The sequence below is a fragment of the Onychomys torridus genome, chromosome 7 (genome assembly GCF_903995425.1).
Source record: "Onychomys torridus chromosome 7, mOncTor1.1, whole genome shotgun sequence".
In the NCBI taxonomy this organism is placed as follows: domain Eukaryota; kingdom Metazoa; phylum Chordata; class Mammalia; order Rodentia; family Cricetidae; genus Onychomys; species Onychomys torridus.
The window spans coordinates 48,258,975-48,281,318 of NC_050449.1; the positions used below are offsets into that span (position 1 = coordinate 48,258,975).

The window sequence follows — 22,344 nt, forward strand, 5'->3', positions numbered from 1 at the left end:
TAGAAAAGCAGTATTAGTTAGGCGAGGTGGCACATGTCTGTAATCCCTGTATGTGGGAGGTTGAGGCAAACTGCCATGAGTTTGAAGCTGGCTTGGGCTAAGTGGTGAATACCAGATCAGCTTGTGCAATATAGCGAGATTGTATTTCAAAACAAATAAAATAAAAATGAGACAATTGAAACAATTGGCAAAATTTGAGTAATGGCTGAAAACTATGTCAGTGTTTGATTATAGAATATTAATAAGGCTTAATTATTCAAATATGTAAAATGTAAATATACATAGTACTGTGTCAATGCTAAATTTCTTGAATTTAATTGTTGTAGTATAATTGTATAAGAAAGAGACTGTCTTGGGCCTGGAGAGATGGTTCATCAGTTAAGAGCACTTTCTGCTCTTATAGAAGACCTCAGTTCAATCGTCAGGACCACAACAATTTTTCAAAAGCCCAAACTAAATAATAAAAACCATGAGATTTGAGAGATGGATGAGCATTTGCCTCACAGCTGTCTACAACTCCTGTTCCAGATGACCCGACATAGATAGATCAAGTGGACGCCTAATGGAAGAGGGAGCAGTCAAGGACAACGTACTGGGGGTGCTCGGGTAGTGCCATTTACTGGTACAGGCAGCGCGAAAGGAATCACTGGCTTGGGTGGTGGTGATTGTTTTGGAGAGGTTTTGTACACGAGGTGCTTGTGGTAACAAGTATTAGGATATTCTCCTCTAAGCTTAGTTGATTGTGTGTTCCATCAGCCTGGCCATCTTCTCTGGAGAACCCGCGAGTGGGCGCCCCATACATCACGGCTTAACACGAGGGTTTACCATGGGGTGGGCGACTGGTTCTGCTTAAGCTGTCTTTCCTAAGAGTTCCAATCTTGACTCTTTCCCCCAAAAGACACCCTGAAGACGTCGCTGGACCTCCAATCCTCACTGGACACTTCGGGCTGCCACAAAGTAACGGACCCTATAGCTCCCTGCAGCTAAACCCACTACCTCCCAAGGCTCCGCCCCCTCACCGCTCACTCCCGCTTAGGAGAACAACGGAGACTGCGCAGGGACCCGCCTACTGTCTGGCTCCGCCTTTCTCTTTCTTTGTTTCACCCGGTCCTAAGATCTCGCGAGAGTTAGCCGGCAAATCCCGCGAGCGCAGACCCCGGGCCAGCTCTGCGGCTCTCGCGGTGTTTGCGCGAGACTGCTTCCTTCCTCCTTCCCCTGCCAGTCCGCTTGCCTTCTTCCCTATCTTCCCGGCCTGGCCTCCCCCTCCTTCCCCCGCCGGCCCCCTCCCCGCAGGGATAATATGGTCTCCGGCGATGGACTCCCCAAGTGCAGGTCAGTTCCTGGCCGCCGCTGTAGCGCTGGCGGCCGGAGGCGTGCGCTGCCGTCCGCCGTGGCCCTTGCTTTGCTTTTCTTACGGTCACCCGGGGGGCTCCCCAGGTCCCCCTTCGGGGCCGAGGCCGCGAACGCCAGGCCTCCCCGCCCGCGTCTCGCTCTTGAACGGGGCGGTAATTCCGCCGCTGGCCAGGGTCCGCTGCTTGACGTCGGCAGCCTCCAGGCCCCCGGGAGTAACACCTGGGGCACGGACAAGCCCACGTCTTCCTCCACCCGCCCCCGTTTTGTGAGCGTGGAGGTGGGGAGACCTGGGTCCCCGCGTTTGGGTTTCACACTGCTGGGTTGTTCATTGCACTCAGCAGCCTGGAGTCCCTCTCTCTTTCTTTGCTTCTGGACGTGGAGTGAGGGGCTGTCGAGGCTGAACGTTAGTCAACCGGTTCCCAGATTATTGCCAGCGCGGAGTCTCCTCCCCCAGCCACCTCCCTCCACAAAAGAACAACACTATCCATTCCAAGTGGATTGTGCTTATCTTGTCTCCTTTTGGGAGAAGATATTAGCAGTGTTTAGGGGTCCCGCCCGTCCACGTAATAAGTCTGCACAATGAATCTTTTCAACCCCAAGGCTGCCTCACCCTTTCCCCACGACACTGAGAGTGGGGGCATATTCAATTAGTGCATAACCATAAGGACATATCTCCTAGGAGAATGTAATGTACCAATTTATCTAGATATTTCGATGGTCACTTTTTTTTAAAAAAAATCTTGTTTAGTGTTCTATTGTTGGATTGTTAATTGTCTTTTGATCCTTTTGAAAATCTAACATAATGGTTTTCTCAAAGCATTCTGCCTGTACTTAAGCAGTACTTCAGGGCATGTTTTCTGAATGCTTGCACACCATTTGAACCATCTTTATTGTCTCCTCCCGGACATTTAACATATTTTTTAAGATTGAGAAGCCACTAAGTGGGCATGGTGGCTCATGCCTGTAATTCCGGCATTCAGGAGACAGAGAAAGGATGATTACCTCTAGTTGGAGGCACTCATGGATTGCCCAGTGAGCTTAAGTCCAGCCTGGGCTACAGTGGTATACCCTGTCTCAGTGGACAAACTAGTCAATTATCTTACCAGTTTTCTGCTTGACAAGAGTCACAATTTAGAATTATACAACTCTGTGTGTTGGAGACCAGCCTTGTGTGTGTAATGTGCTCAGCACCACACCACCACCATCCACTGCAGTCATAGTTAAAGCCCCTTGTACCTCATACCTGCCTTACTGGGTAATGCACATATAACTACATTCCCATCACTGTGCAAAGTTCTCCTGAGCAAATTTTTTGGGTGTTTTCTATTTGAATAAGATACCTGCTTGCCGGGCAGAGGCAGGCAAATCTTTGTGAGTTCGAGGCCAGCCTGGTCTACAGAGTGAGTTCCAGGAAAGACGCAAAGCTACAGTGAAACCCTGTCTTGGGGGAAAAAAAGCCTGCTAACTGTATTTGATGAAAAGCTTGCTCTTTTTTTTCCTCTTCTTTCAGGATACACCTTTGAGTACCTTATTGAAACATTAAGTGGCAATTCACATAAGAAGTTCTTCAATGTACCTAAACTTGGAGGCACCAAGTATGGTAATGTTGCTTTACATTTTTCTTGGGCTTTAGTTTCTAGTAATTATAATGCATTCGTCAAGCAGAGCTGAAGACATTTTAAATTTATTTCCACCATGTGGTAACAGGTACACCTACCCATATTTCTTATTGACAAAAGTTCTCTTTGGACTTCTAGGTGAGGAAAATGGAAACCTATACCTTAATTTCTCCTTTAAAACTTTTTAAAAGAAAACAACAATATTTTATAGTGACTTAATGTGTATGTTAACTTTTTCAAGTGGTCAGTGCTTCGGGTTTTTCATTGGTTGGTTGGTTGGTTGGTTGGTTTTCCGAGACAGGGTTTCTCTGTAGAACTTAGCTGTTTTGAAACTTACTTTGTAGACAAGGCTGACCTTGAACCAGAGATCCACCTGCCTCTGCCTCTCAAGTGATGAGCACAAAGGCACATGCCACCATCACCTAGAGCTTCATTATTCTTTATGCCATCTTTCAATAGGGTTATCAATTAGTCCACTGGTTTGAATTGTCCACTACTAAGCGTGGTTCTCTGACTCTTTGGTAAACATTTGCACATTCCTAATCAGGGTCAAACCTTTCATCAGGTTCTCAGAAGAATGAATGTGATTAACCTCTTGGCCATTGCATAGATGGACTCTTGACTTTGATTTTTAGTTGTGTTTTGTTTTGAGACAGAGTCTCATAAGTGGCCCAAGTTAGCTTTGAACTGTCTGTCATTCCTGTCTTGGCCTCCCAAGTGCTGGAATTGAAAGAATGCTCTACCAAGCCCAGCTTTTGACTTAGTTGAAAGTTGAGTAACTTTTCAACCAGACCAAAGACCTGTTAGGAAGAATGGTTGCTGGTGAGCTTTTTTGTTAAAGCTTTATGTAAAAATACATGAGCAGCCTTACAGTTTGGAGAGAGATTTTCTTTAATCCTGTTTAGTCCTCCTTTATAAGTAATGTAGGTTTTTGTGACTATAAGTAGTCTAGATTTTCATGTACAGTGTTTTTAGGTGCATTGTGAGACAAGTCTTCTAAGATTTTTTTTTAATATCTTGGAAGATCCCTGTCTTAGAATTAGATTGCTCTTCAAAAATAGCTAACCCCCAGAATGACAGCAATAGCCTTTATACCTTCTGTTGCAGTAATTTGTAGAGAAGAGAGGCTGGTTATTTTCTTGTATTTTGTGTCTTTCATTTAGTTTATCTCTTAACTGATGATTTTGCATTGGTTTTAGAAAATTGTTTGCTAAAAAGGGAGAGGAGTCTTTGGCCATGGAGTGATGGCTCAGTGGATAAAGTGCTTGCCACCTAAGCCTGAAGACTTGAGTTCAGATCTCCAGAACCCATGTATGAAGCTCAGCATTGTCATGTGTATCTGTAGTTCCAGCTCTGGGGATGCAGACAGGCAGGTCCTTGGGGCTCACTTTCCCAGCCAAAATGGCCAGCTCTAGGTGAGAGAACCTATCTCTCTCTGAAAAAAAAGGTGGAAAGCAATAGTGAAAAACACCCAGCATTGTTGTATACACATGCATAGACAGGTGTATATCATCCGTACACATATCATACACATATACACAATAGGTTTTTTTTCCAATTTATTTATCTTTATTTTATGTGCATTGGTCTATGCATGTATGATCTTAGAGTTACAGACAGTTGTTAGCTGTCATGTGGGAATTGAACCCAGGTCCTCTGGTAGGGCAGTTGGTCCTCTTAATCACTGAGCCCCTTGTTTTTTCAAGACAGGGTTTCTCTCTGTAGCTTTGGAGACTGTCCTGGAACTTACTCTGTAGACCAGGGTGGCCTTGAACTCACAGAGATCTATCTGCCTCTACCTCTCAAGTGCTGGGATTGAAGGTGTGTGCCACCACCACCGGGCACAATAGGTTTCTTTATAAACTCTTTTCTCCAAAATACCTGATTCTGTCTGTCTAATTACTTTTCTGTTGCTCTGATAAGACATCATGACCAAGGCAACTTACAGAAAAAAAAAAAATGTATTTGGGGCTTACAGTTTCAGCAGTTTAGTCTTCATAAACATCATGGCAGGGAGCATGACAGCAGGCAGTCAAGCAGGCACAGTATTGGTCAGTAGCTGAGAAGCTCACACATCTTGAGACACAACCCCAACTCAGAAAGAGCACCGGGACTGGTTCTGCTCTCTTGAAACTGGGAAGCCTGCCCCCACTGACAGGCCACCCAACAAAGCCACAGCTCCTAATTCTTCCCAAACAGTTCACTGGCTGGGGATCAAGTACTAAAGTACAGAAGCCGATGGGGGCCATTCTCACCCAAGCCACCACACTGGCCTCAAAGGGTTTTTGGTTTTGTTGTGTTTTGTTTATAAGATAGAATCTTATGTAGCCCAGCATATTCTGGAACTCACTATGTAGCTCAGGCTGGCCTCAAAATTCTGATTCTCCTGCTTCATCTCCCAAGTACTGAGATTACAGGTATGTGTTACTACACATGGTTTGGGTAGTGCTGGGGTCAAGTCTAGGGCCTCTTGCAAACCAAGCAAGCACTTTACCAACCAACCAAACTGCATCTTCATCCATACAAAAGTTTTTTTAAAACCCATTTTGAGCAATTTATAAAAGAGCATTTATAGGCATAATTTTTGTACTTGAGAATAAATAATCTCTATGGATTATTTTTGGAAATGTGCCCACTTGAAGATGACCTATAAACATAGAGTCAGTAGGGAATCAAAAGCAATTATAATGAAAGGGATTATTAATAATATAAAAATTAATTTATCTGATGGAAGATAAGCTGTTATGGGCATCTATATGTACCATTTTCTCAGAATTACCAGGGTTATATTTATTACAATTGTAATAAATTAAATACCTTCAAAAACAGTTTTAAGATTTCTTGATAAAGAAAAAAGATAGAACTGGTTGAGAATGAAGGATAGCAAGGCAGCCTATACCATCTGTTTCACCAACCTAATGCCCTTTCTTACTCCTTAGATGGGGGCAACACAAATTTATTTATTTTTCATGTCATTTTCTCTTAGCATCTCTCTACATAGTTATAGCTGTCCTGTAACTCACTCTGTAGACCACGGAAGCCTCAGTTACCGAGATGAGCCTGCCTCTGGCCATTTTATCTTTTGCTTCTCATTTTTATTCAGGGTATGGAAGTGGACACTCATGAGATGTTGACTACATTTTGATCTGACACAATTTCCCTCCTGGAAAACTGTTTTTTTAAAGTTCTGAATTGCCTCTTTGGTACTTTTTAGTATACTGACTAGAAACTTAAGAGATCTTGGTGACTGTCTTCTCTGAATTTAAGAACATACGTATTCCTAAGGCAGAACAAAGGACATGTGGAGGGCAGTCAACCTCAGAATTAAAGTGAGCAGCATTATAGAAGCATGAATGAAGTTGCTAGTAATGGGGAAGGCAGTGAAGAGACTGGCTAGGGTGGAGTTTACAGTTTTAGCTTGTATGAAGCCTCAGACCCTTCATTTTAGGTCATTTTATCTTTTCTTTTTTCCTTCCTTCCCGACTACTTACTTTCTTAAACATAGTAAATAGAAATATAGCCTGCACTATGTTCATATCTTACCTTGTAGCCTGGCTGGTGGCACATGTTTGTCAATTCATCGTGTCGAGATCACGGGTTCAAGGCCAACCTGTACTACGTAGATTGTATCTCCAAATACCAAAGGTGAGGATGTAGCTCTGGTAGGGCATGCACAAAGCTCTGATTGGATCTCTAGCACTACAAAAAAACAAAACAAAAACCAACTCCTACATTGCAATCTCTGAAAGAAAATCAGTATTTAACATTTTAGGAGAGTCTTTGTGATTTATAAGTTGCAAGCATGATAAGGCCTTCACAGATAAAATAGAAAGTCACATTTTTATGTACATATATGAAACATGAATATTTTTACAATGAAAATACAATGTGTATTGTTTTGTGAGCTTTTCTTTACCTAATATATTATGCACATTTTTCCATGTCATTCAATACAAGATTTCCTGCTATATGAATCTGCTTGGTTTCTGAGTCAGGGAGCATGAGTTTCCAGTAGAAAGGGCTATCTGTACTTTGCTACAGCTTTTAATGGCTACACAGTAAAGTTGTTACTAGCTTTTCCCTGTATGGTTACTCTATCCCCACTTCCCTTGCAATGGAACTCAGGGTTTTAATACATGCTAGGCTAATGTGATAGCACTGGTCTACATCCCTGGCTTCTAACACACACACACACACACACACACACACACACACACACACACACACGTTTTTTAATTCAAGCTGTTGCTACATATTGTTAGGTTGCAAGTAAAGCTGTCCCTTCCACCTTCATCACACACTTCTATTTTTACATTCTTAGTATATGCTGCCTTCCCATTCTCTATCATGAGCTGTAAAGAACAAATATTTTCGTAGAAAATACAATACAGTTTCCAGACAGGCAAACATAGTGGAGGAAAAATAGTCTTTTCAAAACCAGGCAGAGGCTGTTTACTGTTTGAAGGCTGGCTGAGATCGCCATTTCTCTTTGTTTTTTCCTGTCTACCCGAGTCTTCTGTCTGTAAAACTCACTGTACTCACTTTGAATAATTTCCAGTTTTTGTGTGTTGTGAATGGCTTGCCATCCAGCTAAGGTGATATCTCTGGGTGATTTTTTTTTTCACCTATTGCTTTAACTGGACTTGTTGGTTTTCCTTTGCTGATCCAGTTACCCTGCTGAAAGGGTAAGCATGTCTTCTCTGATCTTGTATCTTCCTTGGACTCTGGAAAGGCCTGTGGGTTGGGTAAGCAGTGAAACAGTTTACTTATGGAATGTACACATTGTACATACATTTCTAAAGATCACTTAATGTGATTCTGTAGATACCAAGCACAATTGCACATTTAACCTGGAACATTATGTTCGAGTTTGACTTTAGCTTCGCTTTTTGTTTTCTGTTTCTGGTTAGACTCTTTGATTATAAGAAAGCGACTCTTACAGCTCAGCCAAAGTAGAATTTGTTGTGATGGTATATAACTCCCAGGCCAGTTCAGTCTAGCTGACTGTCAAGAAAATAGGCAGCGGGCCACTACTGTTAGCATTCTTTGTTTTTTCTCTTGGGTACTTCATATTTCTATCCTTTCTACTCAAATCACTTGATTGAAGACAAGCCTTCTGTGTGTGCTTGTCCCTAAATCCCAAATAAGAAATCTCAACCCTTAGCTTGGGTTTTTGTTGTTTTCCTTCCTAGGATGGATCTCGCTCAGTCCAAGATGGCCTTGAACTCTTTATTTAGCTGAAGATGACTTTGAACTTCTGATCCTCCTGCCTCCACTTCTGAGTGCTAGGATTATAGGCATGCTGTTGATGTGGCACTGGAGGTCAAGCCCAAGATGTATGCATGCCAGGCAAGCATTCTGTCAGCTACAGCTGAGCCACATCCTCAACCCTGTGTTGCCCAGTCTTGGAGCAGCCATTTAGCCTTGTCCTGGGAACCTGGGTTTGTCTTTCATCAACTTCCTCTCCTCTACAATCGTAGACTTTCAGAACTAGACCTGAAGTTACTGCTCGCAAGGATATTTATGGTTCCTGAGTTTATTTCAAAAGAATAAATTAACATACTTTCTCAGCTTAAATTACCAATATCTTTAAAAGTTTCTAGATTCATAAAATTTAGAAATTCCCACTGAGAAGCAGTCTGTCTCTTAAATACCCTGTTTCATTCATCTCGCTTACATTTATTGAGTACTCACGTTTTTCTGGCAAATGATAGCCAAGACAGCATCTTTGTGCTAAGGAAAGCACAGTTTTCCATGGAATATACATGGAAATTATGTGCAAAGGGTACTCTGAGGGCTTTAGTGTAACAGTCTGGGTCCAGTCAGGAGGTACAAAGCACCACCAGAGGTTTAGTTTTTAAAAGATTGTTGACTATGTAACTGTAATTTTAAGAAACCAGAAAACTGTATGGTAATCTAGGGTTAAGAGGAAATACCCAACTTGGAAGAGGCTCAGAATTCTTTAAAAAAAGATGTGGTTCTGTATATTTGATTGCCAAGAAGTTTGCTGGTTTGAACTAGCTGATGCATGTCTGGAGGTGCTATCCCAGTGGCTCTTAACTTGTGGGTCAAGACCCCTTTGGGAGTCAAATGACTTTCTTGCAGGGGTTACCTAAGACAATCGGAAAAGACAGATATTTACATTATAATTCATGATGTAGCAAAATTACAGTTATGAAGCAGCAAAGAATAATTTTATGGTGGGGTCCCCACAACCTGAGGGATTATATTCAAGGGTTCCAGCATTGGGAGGGCTGAGAACCATTTTGCTAGACTGTAGTCCACCCACTGAAGTGCATAGCCAAGCAGTCAGTAGTTAGTGATGTGGATGTGCTTTAGGAGGGCAGGTGCTGGTAGAGCAAGAGTCCTTTCAGAGCTCATGGGCCACATAGGGGTTTGGAGAACAATGGGACTTAACATGGAACATCTCCGGGCAGCCTCCAGGTGGAGTCTAGTCTCTAGCATAGGAACAAGAGCTTTCTTTATAAGGATGCCTTGGCCCAGGTGCTGGCACAACGTTGAGGCTCTTAAGTGGCACTGAGAGACACCAGTTCCCGTGTTGAGAAAGCCATGGTGAAATTGACAACTATGTTTGTTGTTGTTTAGTAAGTTGTGTAATACATTTGGAAGACCTTTGTCTCAGTCACTGTTCCACTGCTGTGAAGAGATACCACGACCAAGGCAACTCTTACAATTGTGGGCTGGCTTACAGCTTCAGAGTCCATTATCTTCCTAGTGGGGAGCATGGCAGCATACAGGCAGACATTGCTGGAGAAGTAGCTGTGAGTTCTATATCCTGGACCATAGGCAAAGACCAACAGAAACTGGGCCTGGCATGGGCCTTTGAAATTTAAATCTCTCTCTCAGTGATTTCCTTCAAGGCCAAACCTCTTAATTCTTCTCATTCTTTCAAATAGTGCCACTCCCTAGTGAATAAGTCTTCAAATACATGAACCTATGGGGCCATTCTTATTCACCCTCCACAATCTGCATAACTCATTACAACCTTACCATCTCAAAGATGAATAAATGCTATGACCAGACAGAGTAGCACTAGATAAGTAACAGTTACGTTTATTTTGTTTTTGAGATAGGGTCTTACTGTGTAGCTCTGGCTATCCTGAAACTCATGGTATAGACTAGGTTGTCCTTGAACTCACAGAGATCCACCTGCTTCTGCCTCCCAAGTGCTAGAACTAAAGGCGTAGCCACTATGTCTAGCACTTACTTTGCTTTTGAGAAATGTCCACTAAATACTCACATTTGAATAGCCATGGTTTATGAGTTGTTCTTCAAGTGAAAACTTCTTGGGAAAAAAAGTGGGTAATTATTTAACTTGAACACCCACCCCCACCACACCACCCCGGTTTTTTCGAGACAGGGTTTCTCTGTGTAGCTTTGCTCCTTTCCTGGAATTGTGTAGCTTTGGAGCCTGTCCTAGAACTCCCTCTGTAGCCCAGGCTGGCCTCGAACTCACAGAGATCTGCATGGCTCTGCCTCCCGAGTGCTGAGATTAAAGGCGTGTGCCACCACCGCCTGTCTCCTTACAGCTTTTTCATCTATCACAGTCATTGTACTTTGATGTTAAGCAGAAAAGCTCTGTATGTACTTCGTCACACAGAATTAAAAAGATTTTAGCAGCTAAATTTTAAGAAATCAACACTCAGCTTCAATGACATTCTTAAATGAAGTTGGTCTTTGTGTGATAAAGCACACAAACACTAGTACACTACACTAGCTGCCTTGGCTCATCAGGCACTCATTTTTGGCTTTTGTTCTGTTGCTGTTTTGAGAAGGGGTCTCACTCTAGTCCAGGCCAGCTTTGAACTCAAGGAAATCCTACTTCAATTTTCTGAGTGCTGGGATGATAGGCATGAGCTGTTAAGGAGGGCAGGCAAAATATCTGAGTGTTAAGGTACCTGCTGCCAAGCCTAATGACCTGGATTTGATCCCTGGGCCCTACATGGTAGAAAGAGAGAAACCGCTCCAGCAAGTTGTCCTCTGTTCTCCATGATCATACTGTGGCACATAAACCCCACCACTGCCACAAGAATTAAAAAAAATCACCGGAAAGGTCAGAATGTTAAGGAAAAAAGAAAACAAGGTCTCAGTTGACCTCATAGGTTGTTTGAAAGGATTTCAAAATCCTAGGAGCCCTGGACCATATTTTGAAAATACTAGTGTGGATTAGGCATGGAGGTTGACAGTTTATTTGTAATGGGAGTTTGGACTGAGTGGTGATAGTAGACAAAAAAGATGTGTCAGGAACATTGTTTCAAAGCCAGGTATGGTGGCGCACACCTTTGATCCCAGCACTCAGAAGGCAGGGGCAGGTGAATCTCTCGGAGTTTGAGGTCAGAGGTCTACAAAGTGAGTTCCTGGACAGCCAGGGCTGTTACACAGAGAAACCCTGTCTTGAAAAACCAAGAAGAAAAGAAAAGTACAATACTTTTTTTAAAAACTCCTTGTACTGAGAATTGAACGTAAGACCTTGAGCATGCTAGGTAAGCACTCACTGAACTCTTATCTTCAACCTTTCATTTTTCATTTTGAGATAGTGTCTCAATAAGTTGACCACACTGGCCTTGAACTTAACTCTAACCCAGGCAAGCCTTGAACTTCTGATCTTGCCTTGGCCTCCTGAGTAGCTGAGTTTACAGAACTGTGCCCAAGCCCACCTGTGATGCTTGTGTTGACATAGATGTCTGAATGGATGATAGTGACAGGAAGTAAAAGTGGAGTTATGAATCATAATGTAAATGTTTTTGGAAGTACAGGTTTGCCAAAGGGGTCTCAACCTTCATGTTGAAAACAAAGGCAATTTAGTGCCCTTTGGCACGTCATTTGCAAGACCTAGAACAGTCTTTAAATGACATGCTAGGGAGAAAACTGCAGAGAGCTGTTGTGTGAGTCTGTAGAAAAAAGAGTTGTTCAAAGAGGAAAACGTTAACTGTGGACTTGCTCAGAGACTATTAGAACTCTTAACTAGGTGTGGTGGGTGTGATGTCAGAGACAAATGAGTATTAGGGAAGATATGGAGAGAATGAATCCTCATTCATTGCTGGTGGGAATGTAAAAGGATACCACCACTTTGGAAGGTAGGTGGGCTGTTTCTTAAAAGTTACGGGTCTGGGAATGTAGCTCAGTGGTAGCATGCTTGCCTAGCACATACAATTTCTAGGTTTCAACCCTTCCTTCTTTTTTTTTAAATTTATTTATTTTTTAAATTTTATTTGCATTGGTGTTTTGCCTTCGTGAATGTTAGTGTGAGGGTGTCAGATCTTGGAGTTACAGACAGTTGTTAGCTGCCATGTGGGAATTGAACCCAGGTCCTCTGGAAGAGCAGTCAGTGCTCTTAACCACTGAGCCATCTCTGCAGCCCCTCAACCTTTCTCATTAGCACCAGTGAATGAATGAACAAATGGTTATTATATGACCTAGCTATTATATGCACACAATATTCTTTTTTAAAAGACTTATGTGTAGTTATGATTTTATTATTATTTTATGTATATAGGTATTTTTCTGCATGTATGTCTGCACCATGTATGTGCCTGGTGCCTGTGAAGACCAGAGGAGGGTGTTGAATCCCCTGGAGTTACAGTCACAATTGGTTGTGAGCCACAGTCTGTGAAGATTAACAGTAAATGAGCATAGGGAAAATGTTGAGCTTATGGAAATGTTCTAAAATGTACTCATGATGCTAATTACAAAACGTGTCATATTTAACTAAAACAATTTTAAGTTGCTCACTTGGAAAGGTTAAAATATAAGATATGCAAAATATGTCTCAATTTATTGTTATTATTATTATTTTTTATTTTTTTTATTTGTTTGTTTGTTTTCAAGACAGGGTTTCTCTGTAGCTTTGGAGCCTGTTCTGGAACTCGCTCTGTAGACCAGGCTGGCCTCGAACTCAGAGATCCACCTCCCGAGTGCTGGGATTACAGGCGTGCGCCACCACCGCCTGGCTCAATTTAATTGTTTTGTTTAAAAAACAGTTCTTGAATTAGGGGAGATATACAGACTAACTGAAAATGCAGAAAAGCTAAGTATTGTGTGACTTTTCTTGGGGAAATTTGAACAAATGCTTCTTCACTTCAGACAGGGCACTGATAATAGACCAAAGAGACTACTCCAGTCATATTTGGTGAACCAGGGAGGTTATTGAGTTACTTACGGGGACCCGGGATGTTCATAAATGCTGACATACTGAAGAGTTTCCTCTCTCCTAGCAATTGTTTACTGCTTATAGTGAGGTCTTGTGACTCTGGTAAGTTGGGTTCCCTGCCTGAGTCTTCTCAGCCTCCTTTCTCTTCACAGGAGAGAATGTTTCAGTATGAAAGATATAGCACATAACACCTCATCTCCTGCTGCTCTTGGATTTCTTCTACACCTCTGTAGCACTATTCCCTGAGCCTTGGATAGAAATGGAGGGTGTAATAGGGACATCTCATTTTCTCCCATTTATAGCTTAGCCTTGGGCCATTATACTCTAGGAATGGTCTCTTACTCTGGGTGTGTGACTGGTTGAGTCTCTACAGGAACTAGCACTCACTGCAGAAGTTAAAAGGACTCCCTCTACAGCTGACAGCAGTAGTCAGTACAGGAGTAAATATAAATGTCTAGAAGGCAGTTTGACAGGCTCATAACATCTTTCACAAAACAGTAGCAGCAGCCTCCCTCCAGGGCAGATGGCCTCCTCAGCCACAGGTCTTCACCCCGCCTCACAAACCAAACATAGATCCTCTCTTCTGGAGTGGGCTTTAAATCAAATCAGAAATGAGTGACAGTCAGTGCCACTGTTTACTAGTGACATGTTGGTTGTACAGTCACTCAAGCAGGTATGTCAGTGAGTTTCCACAGCATCCTGCACAGTGCCAGAGGCAGGGAAGGAACATTTGTTTCAGTTCCAGCTTTATTTCTTCATGTCCTGCAGTTAAGGCAGCCACAGGACTCACTGTCTATTTCTGGCATGTAACCAACAGTAGTGGTTATAGTTTTATGACTTAGGCCTGTCTGACTGGCAGCTTATAGGAGGTAATCTGCCCATGGCATTTTTTTTATTTTTTATTTTTTTCCTTTTCAAGACAGGGTTTCTCTGTGTAGTTTTGCGCCTTTCCTGGAACTCACTCTGTAGACCAGGCTTGCCTTGAATACAGAGATCTGCCTGCGTCTGCCTCCCGAGTGCTGGGATTAAAGGCGTGTGCCACCACCGCCCGGCTATTACTCCACTTCTTTGCTTGTGATACTTGGATTCCTAGCCACATCCATGTCCCACAGCTTCACAAGCCAGGCTGTGAGGAATTCTTTCATTGGCTTAAAAGGTCTTTCTTATTCACTGAAACATCTCTCCAGCTTCTAAAAAATCTGTCTTAATTCAAGCAGTTCAGAGGCGAAGTATTCCCTGATTACCATAGTTTCTTCTGCAGTGGCCATTATTAAGGCCATTGTCTGCACATTGAGTCATGGATTTTCCTTTTTCAACGTTGAAGTCAGACCTGAGGACTGACTTATATTAATTTCTGTCTGATTCTCTCCTTCCTCACTGACTGATTCTTCCCATGGCTTCCAGGTTTTGGGATCCCAGAAAGAGTCCTTTTTAGCACAGATCTTAATTGTATTATACTTTCCTTGTGCCACTTACTTGCCAGCTGTAAGAAATGGCATGCCAACACTCCCATCTCATCCTCCATTTTTTTTTTTTTTCATTTTCCTGTTAAATCTTGCTAGTGTGGAGAATAATATCTATATGTCTTTTTTCTACAAAAATTCCTCTTGTAAATGGTCAAGTTCTTTCATGGCAGATAGTTGAACTTGAGGTGCTAAGGCCTATTACTCCTGTAACAATCTGCTTATGATCCCATCTCAATGTGAGCTATTTTCAGGGACTGAATTGTGTTTAGTAGTTGGTCAGCCTTTTAAGTGTGTCCCTGTACTTTTTCAGATCATATTTATCAAGGAGGCATACTCTCCCACACCATGTAGAGAAAGCCAAAAATCTTGGAATTTTCTCCAAGTGTGCCTCTGGCTCAGCCTGCTTAGCTTTGGTTGCATGCCTCATCATTCGTAGTAGAGAACATGCAACTGCCAGTACAGTGGGGAGCATATTGTACCATGTAGAGAAAGAAAGAGCCATATTGGAATTGCAGATTCAGTTTAGAAAGCCAGAAATGCTAGTCTCTGTTGCCTTCCTTAACTTAAACTCAGGAGCCATGCAGCAGCTCCTTCCCAACTTATCTTTGGTTCTGTCAGTCCCAGGGCCCAGTATGACACCAATAGAATGTGTGATTTTTTTTTTTTTTTTCCTGAGGATACATGAAAAACATGTCTTTGCCCAGACAGGGCAGCCAACAGACTTGGTGTTTTTGATAGGATTAAAGAAAAAAGAGGTCTGGGAAGGTATTCTTCCTGGAATTAATGATTTCCTTTTTTAGTTTTTCTAAGTTTTCTGTGTCCTTACCCATGTAAGGTCTCCAAATGTCTGTCTATGCTCCTGATGGGATAATCAAGTGATCTGCTATAATCCCCGCTCTGCTTTTCTCAGCAGCACACATCTAGACATCATCTTCCTCCCCAGTTGAGTGATACTGGTTGTACTGTTTCTATCAACCATTGTCCTGTGTCTCTTTACCATCCTTCCTGTGTTGGAGACTATTTCCTAGATTTTATGGTTTTTTAATTTTTGTTTATATTTGTTTCATGGAACCTGTCTTCCACAAGCTACTTAAGAAAGGAAGATAACTCAGAAATAAAATGACTTTATTGATTGTTTACCTGTTTATAAATTTCAGGGCTGAAAATAACTTTGACTTGGAATTTTGAAGTATTGCTACGTAGTTGTCCAGCTTCTGCTGTGCCCACTGAGAAGCCCCGGGCAGTCCTGATTGCGGATGTATTTCAGGCGCTTGGTCTGCTTAGCCTGTGACCAGGCATTCGTATGCATGTCATACTGTTCAAAATTATGTTGATTTGGCTCCTTCCTCTTGGCTCTTGAGAATTATAAACATTGTAATTAAAAAAAGTGTGTCCATGTATTTATGTGTGTGGTGGCAGTTTGAATGAGAAATGTCTCCTATAGTCTCAGGTTATTTGGACACTTGGTTTTCAGTTTTATTACTGTTTAGGAAGGTGACTCAGTCTTGGTGGAGTCACTGGAGGTGTCAGTGGAGTAGACTTTGAGAGTATGTAGCCTCACTCTTCTCCCCATTCACTCTTTCTGCTTGGTGCCTGCATTGAAGGTGTAATTGTTCTAATTTTCTGTTGCTGCAACAAATGTCACGCCTGAGAGTATCTTAGGGAGGAAAGGGTTATTTCATCTACACTTCCAGCCCATATTTGAGGGAAGACAGAGTGGGAACCCAAGTAGGAGCTTGAATCACAAACCATGGAGGGAAGCTGCTTTCTGGCCTGTACTCTGGCTCACTTTCTTCTCCAAGCCAAGACTGCCTACCTGGACCTCGTACTGCCCACAGTGGTCTAGGCCCTCCTACATCAGTGGATAATCCAGACAGTCCCCTGCATGTATACCACCAGGCTAATTTGATCTAGGCAATTTCTGTTGATTACTCCAGGCAGGCTATGTCAAGTTCACAGTTAGGTCTAACTAGGACAACAAGGGTGTCTTCATGATTGTATTTAGTTGATACTCCGTCCTTTTCAATATTTATACTGGAGGTTTTGCTGTTGTAATTTTTGCAATGTATAGATATGGCTGTTCTCTTGGTTATAGTAATATTTTTGTCTTGAATCAGATATTCTGCCTTATTCAATACGGGTCCTGTTGGAAGCTGCTGTACGAAATTGTGATGGCTTTTTAATGAAAAAGGAAGATGTTATGAACATTTTGGACTGGAAAACTAAACAAAGCAATGTTGAAGTGCCCTTTTTCCCTGCCCGTGTTGTTCTTCAAGATTTTACGTAAGTGACAGCCTCATTTTTATATTACTTGTATCACAAGTACAGTTGTCTCTAACTTGATGGCCTTGCTCCCATATGTGGATCCTTGAAGGCTACATATATGGAGCAATGAATGATATGACTTAAGAATTTTAAGCCATCTCAGAATAAAATAGAGATTCTTTACAGTAGCCGGGAAGACTGACCCTTCCTGTTCTGACTGTTAATGGAATATACATTGGAAGTGTGAATATTGAACTAAATGTTGGATGACATCCAACATTTCCACTCACATAAGCCTAGTTTATGTGCCACTGATGTGCAGTATCTCCAATATGTTGTTGCTTAATGCGTATGTTACTGTTCTGTAATCATCAATGTGTTATGTTTGCCTTGTATCTTTGGTATGAAGAATAGTGTAGTCATTTGGTACGTGTTTGTTTTACACACACACACACACACATAAATGCAGATGGATGACTATAAAATGGTAAAGGCTATTATGAATAGCGTTGAGATAATGCGAGGGCTGTGGAGGAAGGCCTGGAGGAGACAGGTGCACAGCCAGTTCTGGTCTTCACTTACACCTCAGTCATCTCTTCTGTGTTTGGCAGTTGTACTCCTGAGCACCAAAGTTCACAGATACTATTAGTGTTAACTCTCATTAAACCAGGGAGTTCATCTAACTTTAGATCATAAGTACATTATCAAAAATAAACACAAACTGAAAAGAGATTTTTAAAAGTCAAAACAAGTGAGTATTAAGCAGTTAGACCTGTAATTTGATTGTTCTTTATTTTTTAGCGGAATACCGGCAATGGTGGATTTTGCTGCTATGAGGGAGGCAGTGAAGAGTCTTGGAGGTGATCCTAAGAAAGTCCACCCTGCCTGTCCAACAGATCTCACAGTTGACCATTCTTTACAGATCGACTTCAGTAAATGGTACTGCAATACAGACATGTGAAGACCAGTCACTAGTTAACTGGAAGTGGGTGGGGGGAGGTAGAAGAACAGCGGCTCTGGCACAGAGGAAAGCCTGCTGTGGTCAGGACTGACTAGTACATTAAAGGAAAAAAAAGTGGGGCTCACATTGGTATAATTTTTGTACTTATTCTGAGTTTAAAGCTATTTTCATATTTGTGTGCTTCTGTTACCATGTTTGAACTTGCTTTTTGGAATGGATATCTGAATTGTTTGTCTCCTTTTTTGTTTTTGAGTCAGGATCTTGCTCTCTAGCTCTGATGGGCCTTGAACCCTCTTTATAAACCAGGCTGGCCTCAGACTCCCGCCTCTTCTTCTCCCAGGCGGTAGGTCACAGGCATGCTCCACAGCCAGTCTAAGTTCCGTGTTGATTTTAGTGTACTTACCTTAGAGAGGCTAAAGGTTTGCCTGTAACTGGTGAGGGAAATTCTGAGTCCATTGAAGCTGTTTTCCCTCCATTGAAGAAGCATCGTGGATTTCTAAGGCAGCTTTGACCAAGAGAAGAAAGACTAGAGAAGCTTTCTGGTCTCTGCCTTCAGTCTTCCTTTACATTCCTTAGAGTAGTAGAACAATGCCAAAATTTGCTCTAACTCATGAGAGACTCAATACCGTGTATTAAAACTGTATGTTCTTGGAGTTGTTATATTGTACTAGCTCAGTTACTCTCATTAGTATAGAACATAAAAAAATGAGTATGCCAGATGTGCTTTAATCACAGCACTCTTGAGGCAGAGACAAGTGGATCTCTGAGTTCAAGGCCAACCTGGTCTTCATAGGGAGTTCCAGGACAGCCAAAGCTACATGTCAAATTAGAAGAAATTTCTGGCTACTCCTCCTCTCTTTCCCTTATCTAGGGCAGTGGGAGGTGTGTGGTTATATGAGGTATTTAAGAATTTTTTTTTTTTTTTTCAAGACACGGTTTCTCTGTGTAGCTTTGCGCCTTTCCTGGATCTCGCTCTGTAGACCAGGCTGGCCTCGAACTCACAAAGATCTACCTGCCTCTGAGAGCTTATTTTTACCTTCATGAATTTGGGGTGGTTGAGAGAGTTGAGCTACAGTATCTTACTGTGTAGCCAAGGTTAGCTTTGAACTCCTGTCAATCCCCTTATCTCAGATTACAGGTGTGCCACCTTAGGTTTTCTCTTTTATAACCTGAAATACTCTTTTTAATATCATGTTAAATGTAAGCCTGTCTAGTTAGGGTTGATACTGTGACCACGGCAACTCTTAGAAGTAAAACATTTATTTGGGGGTGGGTTGCTTACAGTCCATTTGCATCATGGCATAGAGCATGGCAGCATGTGGGCAGATATGGTGCTGGAATTGTAGCTGAGAGTCTTACATCTTGTGGGCACCAGGAAGTCGACTTAGACACCGGGTGTATAAGCATACGAAACCTCAAAGCCCACCCCCACAGCGACACACTTCCTCCAACAAGGCCACACCCACTCCAGTAAAGCCGCATCTCCTAATCGCATCTCCTAATCGTGTCACTCCTATAAGCTTATAGGGCCAGTTACATCCAAACTTTCACACAGCCTTTGGACACCATTCACTTGCAGATAGTGTTGCTGATGTGAGGTTTTTTTAAGCTAAAGTTTCTTCCAGTTGTAAATTACTATTTTGTTTCCTTTTTGAAATAATAGTGCAATACAGAATGCACCAAATCCTGGAGGTGGTGACCTGCAGAAAACAGGAAAGCTCTCCCCACTTAAAGTGCAGCCTAAGAAGCTTCCATGCCGAGGCCAGACTACCTGTCGAGGATCATGTGATTCTGGAGAACTAAGCCGGAACTCAGGAACATTTTCCTCACAGATTGAGAATACGCCCATCCTATGTCCTTTTCATTTGCAGCCAGTGCCTGAGTATGACATTGTTTCTGTTAATTTTTCAGATAAGAAAATCTTATTTCTCATGTCTGATTCCTGTTGCATTGCATTCACAACTCACGTTCTAATTTGCTTTCTATAGCCAGGCTGGCCTCGAACTCTAGGATCCTTCCTGCCCTAGCCTTCCAGGTGTTGTCATAAAAATGTGCACCACCATTCTTACCTGCTATAAAGTTGCTCTTTGTCAGTTAGTTATTAACTTTAAAAAAACATTAGTAGACATGCCTGGCAAGATGATGGTTTAATGGTTAAGAGCACTTGCTGCTCTTGCAGAGAACTGGGATTTAATTCCCAGAACACAGCGGTTCACATCCATTTGTGACTTCCAGTACAGGGCAACAGATACCTCTTCTGACCTCTGTGGGCTCCTCAGGTGTGTCATGCACAGACATATATTCACCCACATACACATAAAAATAAAATTAAACAAATACTTTTGCTTTAAGAAGTATTAAAACATTTAAGGTTTTAGGTAGCTAAAAAAAGTATTCACACATACGCATGATAAATGCCAAATGATGCAGTAATTTTGTCTCTTTGAATTGGGTCTTTCAAGTTCTGTCTAGTTCTAAAATCTTGGGTTCGTAGTTGTACAAAGCTTTAGGTTATAGTGATCTCCTGTATCCTTCCTAAGGATTAGATGTACTCTGACTCCTTTGCTATATGGTTCCAATAATTTTATGTAATAACTCCTTGTTCTTAATACCCATTTTCCCTGATTGTTCAAGTGTGTTAACTTGAAAGAGTAACACCTTTTATACACAAAGTAACATTCTGATAACACTTACTGATTTAAAATGACTGATATAAGAAAGTCTTTTATTTATTTTATTTCGTATGTAGTGTATATACTTGCATAAGTTTAAATGCTTCATGTTCATTCAGGAGCCCTTGGAAGCCAGAAGAGGGCATCAGATTGCCTACAACTGTAGTTACAGGTGGTTGTGAGATACAGGTGCTGGGGACAGAAACCTGGGTCCTCTGCAAGAGTAGTAAGCTGTCTTAAATGTAGAGCCAACCATCCTCACAAATTACTGATTTTTAAAAGTTGTCTCTGTATAGCTGCAGAATAAAGTGTTTACTATGATATTATTTCTACATATGTAACCCAGGATAACATTTAAACTCAAATTTTATTTTAAATTTCAAAATTCTGTAACTGCATTAATAAAGTATTAATTATAAATTTGAAGAAGAAAGAGGTGTGAGGTGGTTGAGATCCATTTGGCCCTTGAAAGTCGGTCTAATTTGAAATCCTGTTAGGATCTAACACACAAAAGACACTTTGTAGCGCCCAGAGCTGTGGAAAGTAAAATAACAGAAGTGACTTCAAAGTGCTCCTCCTAAGACTGGGTCAGACTCTGCAGTGTGCTGTGACTGCAGAGGTCACTTGGCTGGAGTTATTAAAATAAGCGTTGGACTTTAAAAAGTTCACAAGGAATTCTTTATAGAGCCCAGATGACATAGAAAAAGTTTATTTACATTGATACTCTGGTAAAGTCACTAGCTGCTACTTGAAGTAAACAGCTTAAGTAGTTTGAGATATTTTTTTAAATGCCCATTAGATTATTAAAATTAGTTTGCTAAAATTGGTATTGTTTACTATCTAGAGGTGAGTTGTTTTACTTTAAATAATTCATGTAATCTACTTAAACAGCTGTTTAAAGTGAGTTGAATACGACTTGTGAAAAGATCTTTTTTGACTATAAGACAATGTTCATGTCAATAGTGTTAATTTCCATCTGCCTGTTTTGACTGGCATAAGAGCCAAGGGGATAAGAATACATGCTTTTAACTGACCAAACTCCCTGTCCTGTGCCCTTCAGCACAGCTTAGTTTACTTTCATCCACAGCAGTCTGAGCAGTTTTGAGCACTGATGTGGAAGCTGCCTATTGTACGTAAAATAATAGTTATGTAGCTGTCTTGTGTGCTGTGTGAGGCAGAAAGAGCTTTCTTATTGAAAAAAAAATTCTGAAAATTCTTATGGAGATTTTTTTAAATGTAGAAGAATGAAGAGTTAGACATAAGGCAGATGATTGTTTACTAATACATGTATTTAATACCAGCTTTTCATCCTTTTAGACCTGAGACGGTGTTAAAAAATCAAGAAGTAGAATTCGGCAGAAATCGAGAGAGGCTTCAATTTTTTAAGGTAAAAATGATTTGGAGAATTCTTGATTAACATTTATAAAATACTGATACTGTATAGTTTTTAATATTTGTGATTAACAAAAGCTTTTTTGTCATGGAACTTTCTTGTACCATATTATTGGCATACCCTCATATTTGTTGTAGTTAAACAACAATAATGAAAACAGTGGCCGAATTTTAAGTGAGCCATCAACAATCTTGTTCATTGACTTTTCTGGAGCCTTAGAGCAAGCACAGTTCCTGGCCTAGAACTTGATACATAGTTCAGAATGGCCTTGAACTGATTTCTCCTTTCTCCATCTCCCAGGTGCTGGGATTATAGATCTACACACCCATATGCCCAGCTTCATTTGGTTTTAATTATCTTCATAGGCTCAATAGCTGTGTAGTTTTAGTATTTATTGTAAATTTGGAGTTGACCATTGAACAGAGGCTAACGTTTTAATGTCTG

The 22,344-nt window shown here is 41.4% G+C and overlaps 1 protein-coding gene across 2 annotated transcripts in view; it reads left to right on the forward strand.

The window, feature by feature from the left end:
* Positions 1-1,165: 1,165 nt before the first annotated feature.
* The window catches only part of Ireb2 (iron responsive element binding protein 2), a 44,377-nt gene continuing 23,198 nt past the window's right edge, over positions 1,166-22,344 (forward strand). The window contains exons 1-6 of one of the 2 annotated variants that reach the window (XM_036191857.1): positions 1,166-1,332; positions 2,864-2,953; positions 16,727-16,892; positions 17,676-17,813; positions 19,499-19,717; positions 21,825-21,894. In XM_036191857.1, coding sequence (XP_036047750.1) covers positions 1,314-1,332; positions 2,864-2,953; positions 16,727-16,892; positions 17,676-17,813; positions 19,499-19,717; positions 21,825-21,894 — 702 coding nt within the window. In that variant the 5' untranslated portion in view covers positions 1,166-1,313. Of the gene's footprint in view, positions 1,333-2,863; positions 2,954-16,726; positions 16,893-17,675; positions 17,814-18,154; positions 18,179-19,498; positions 19,718-21,824; positions 21,895-22,344 lie in introns of those variants that run through there. The other variant, XM_036191858.1, reaches the window with a different exon arrangement.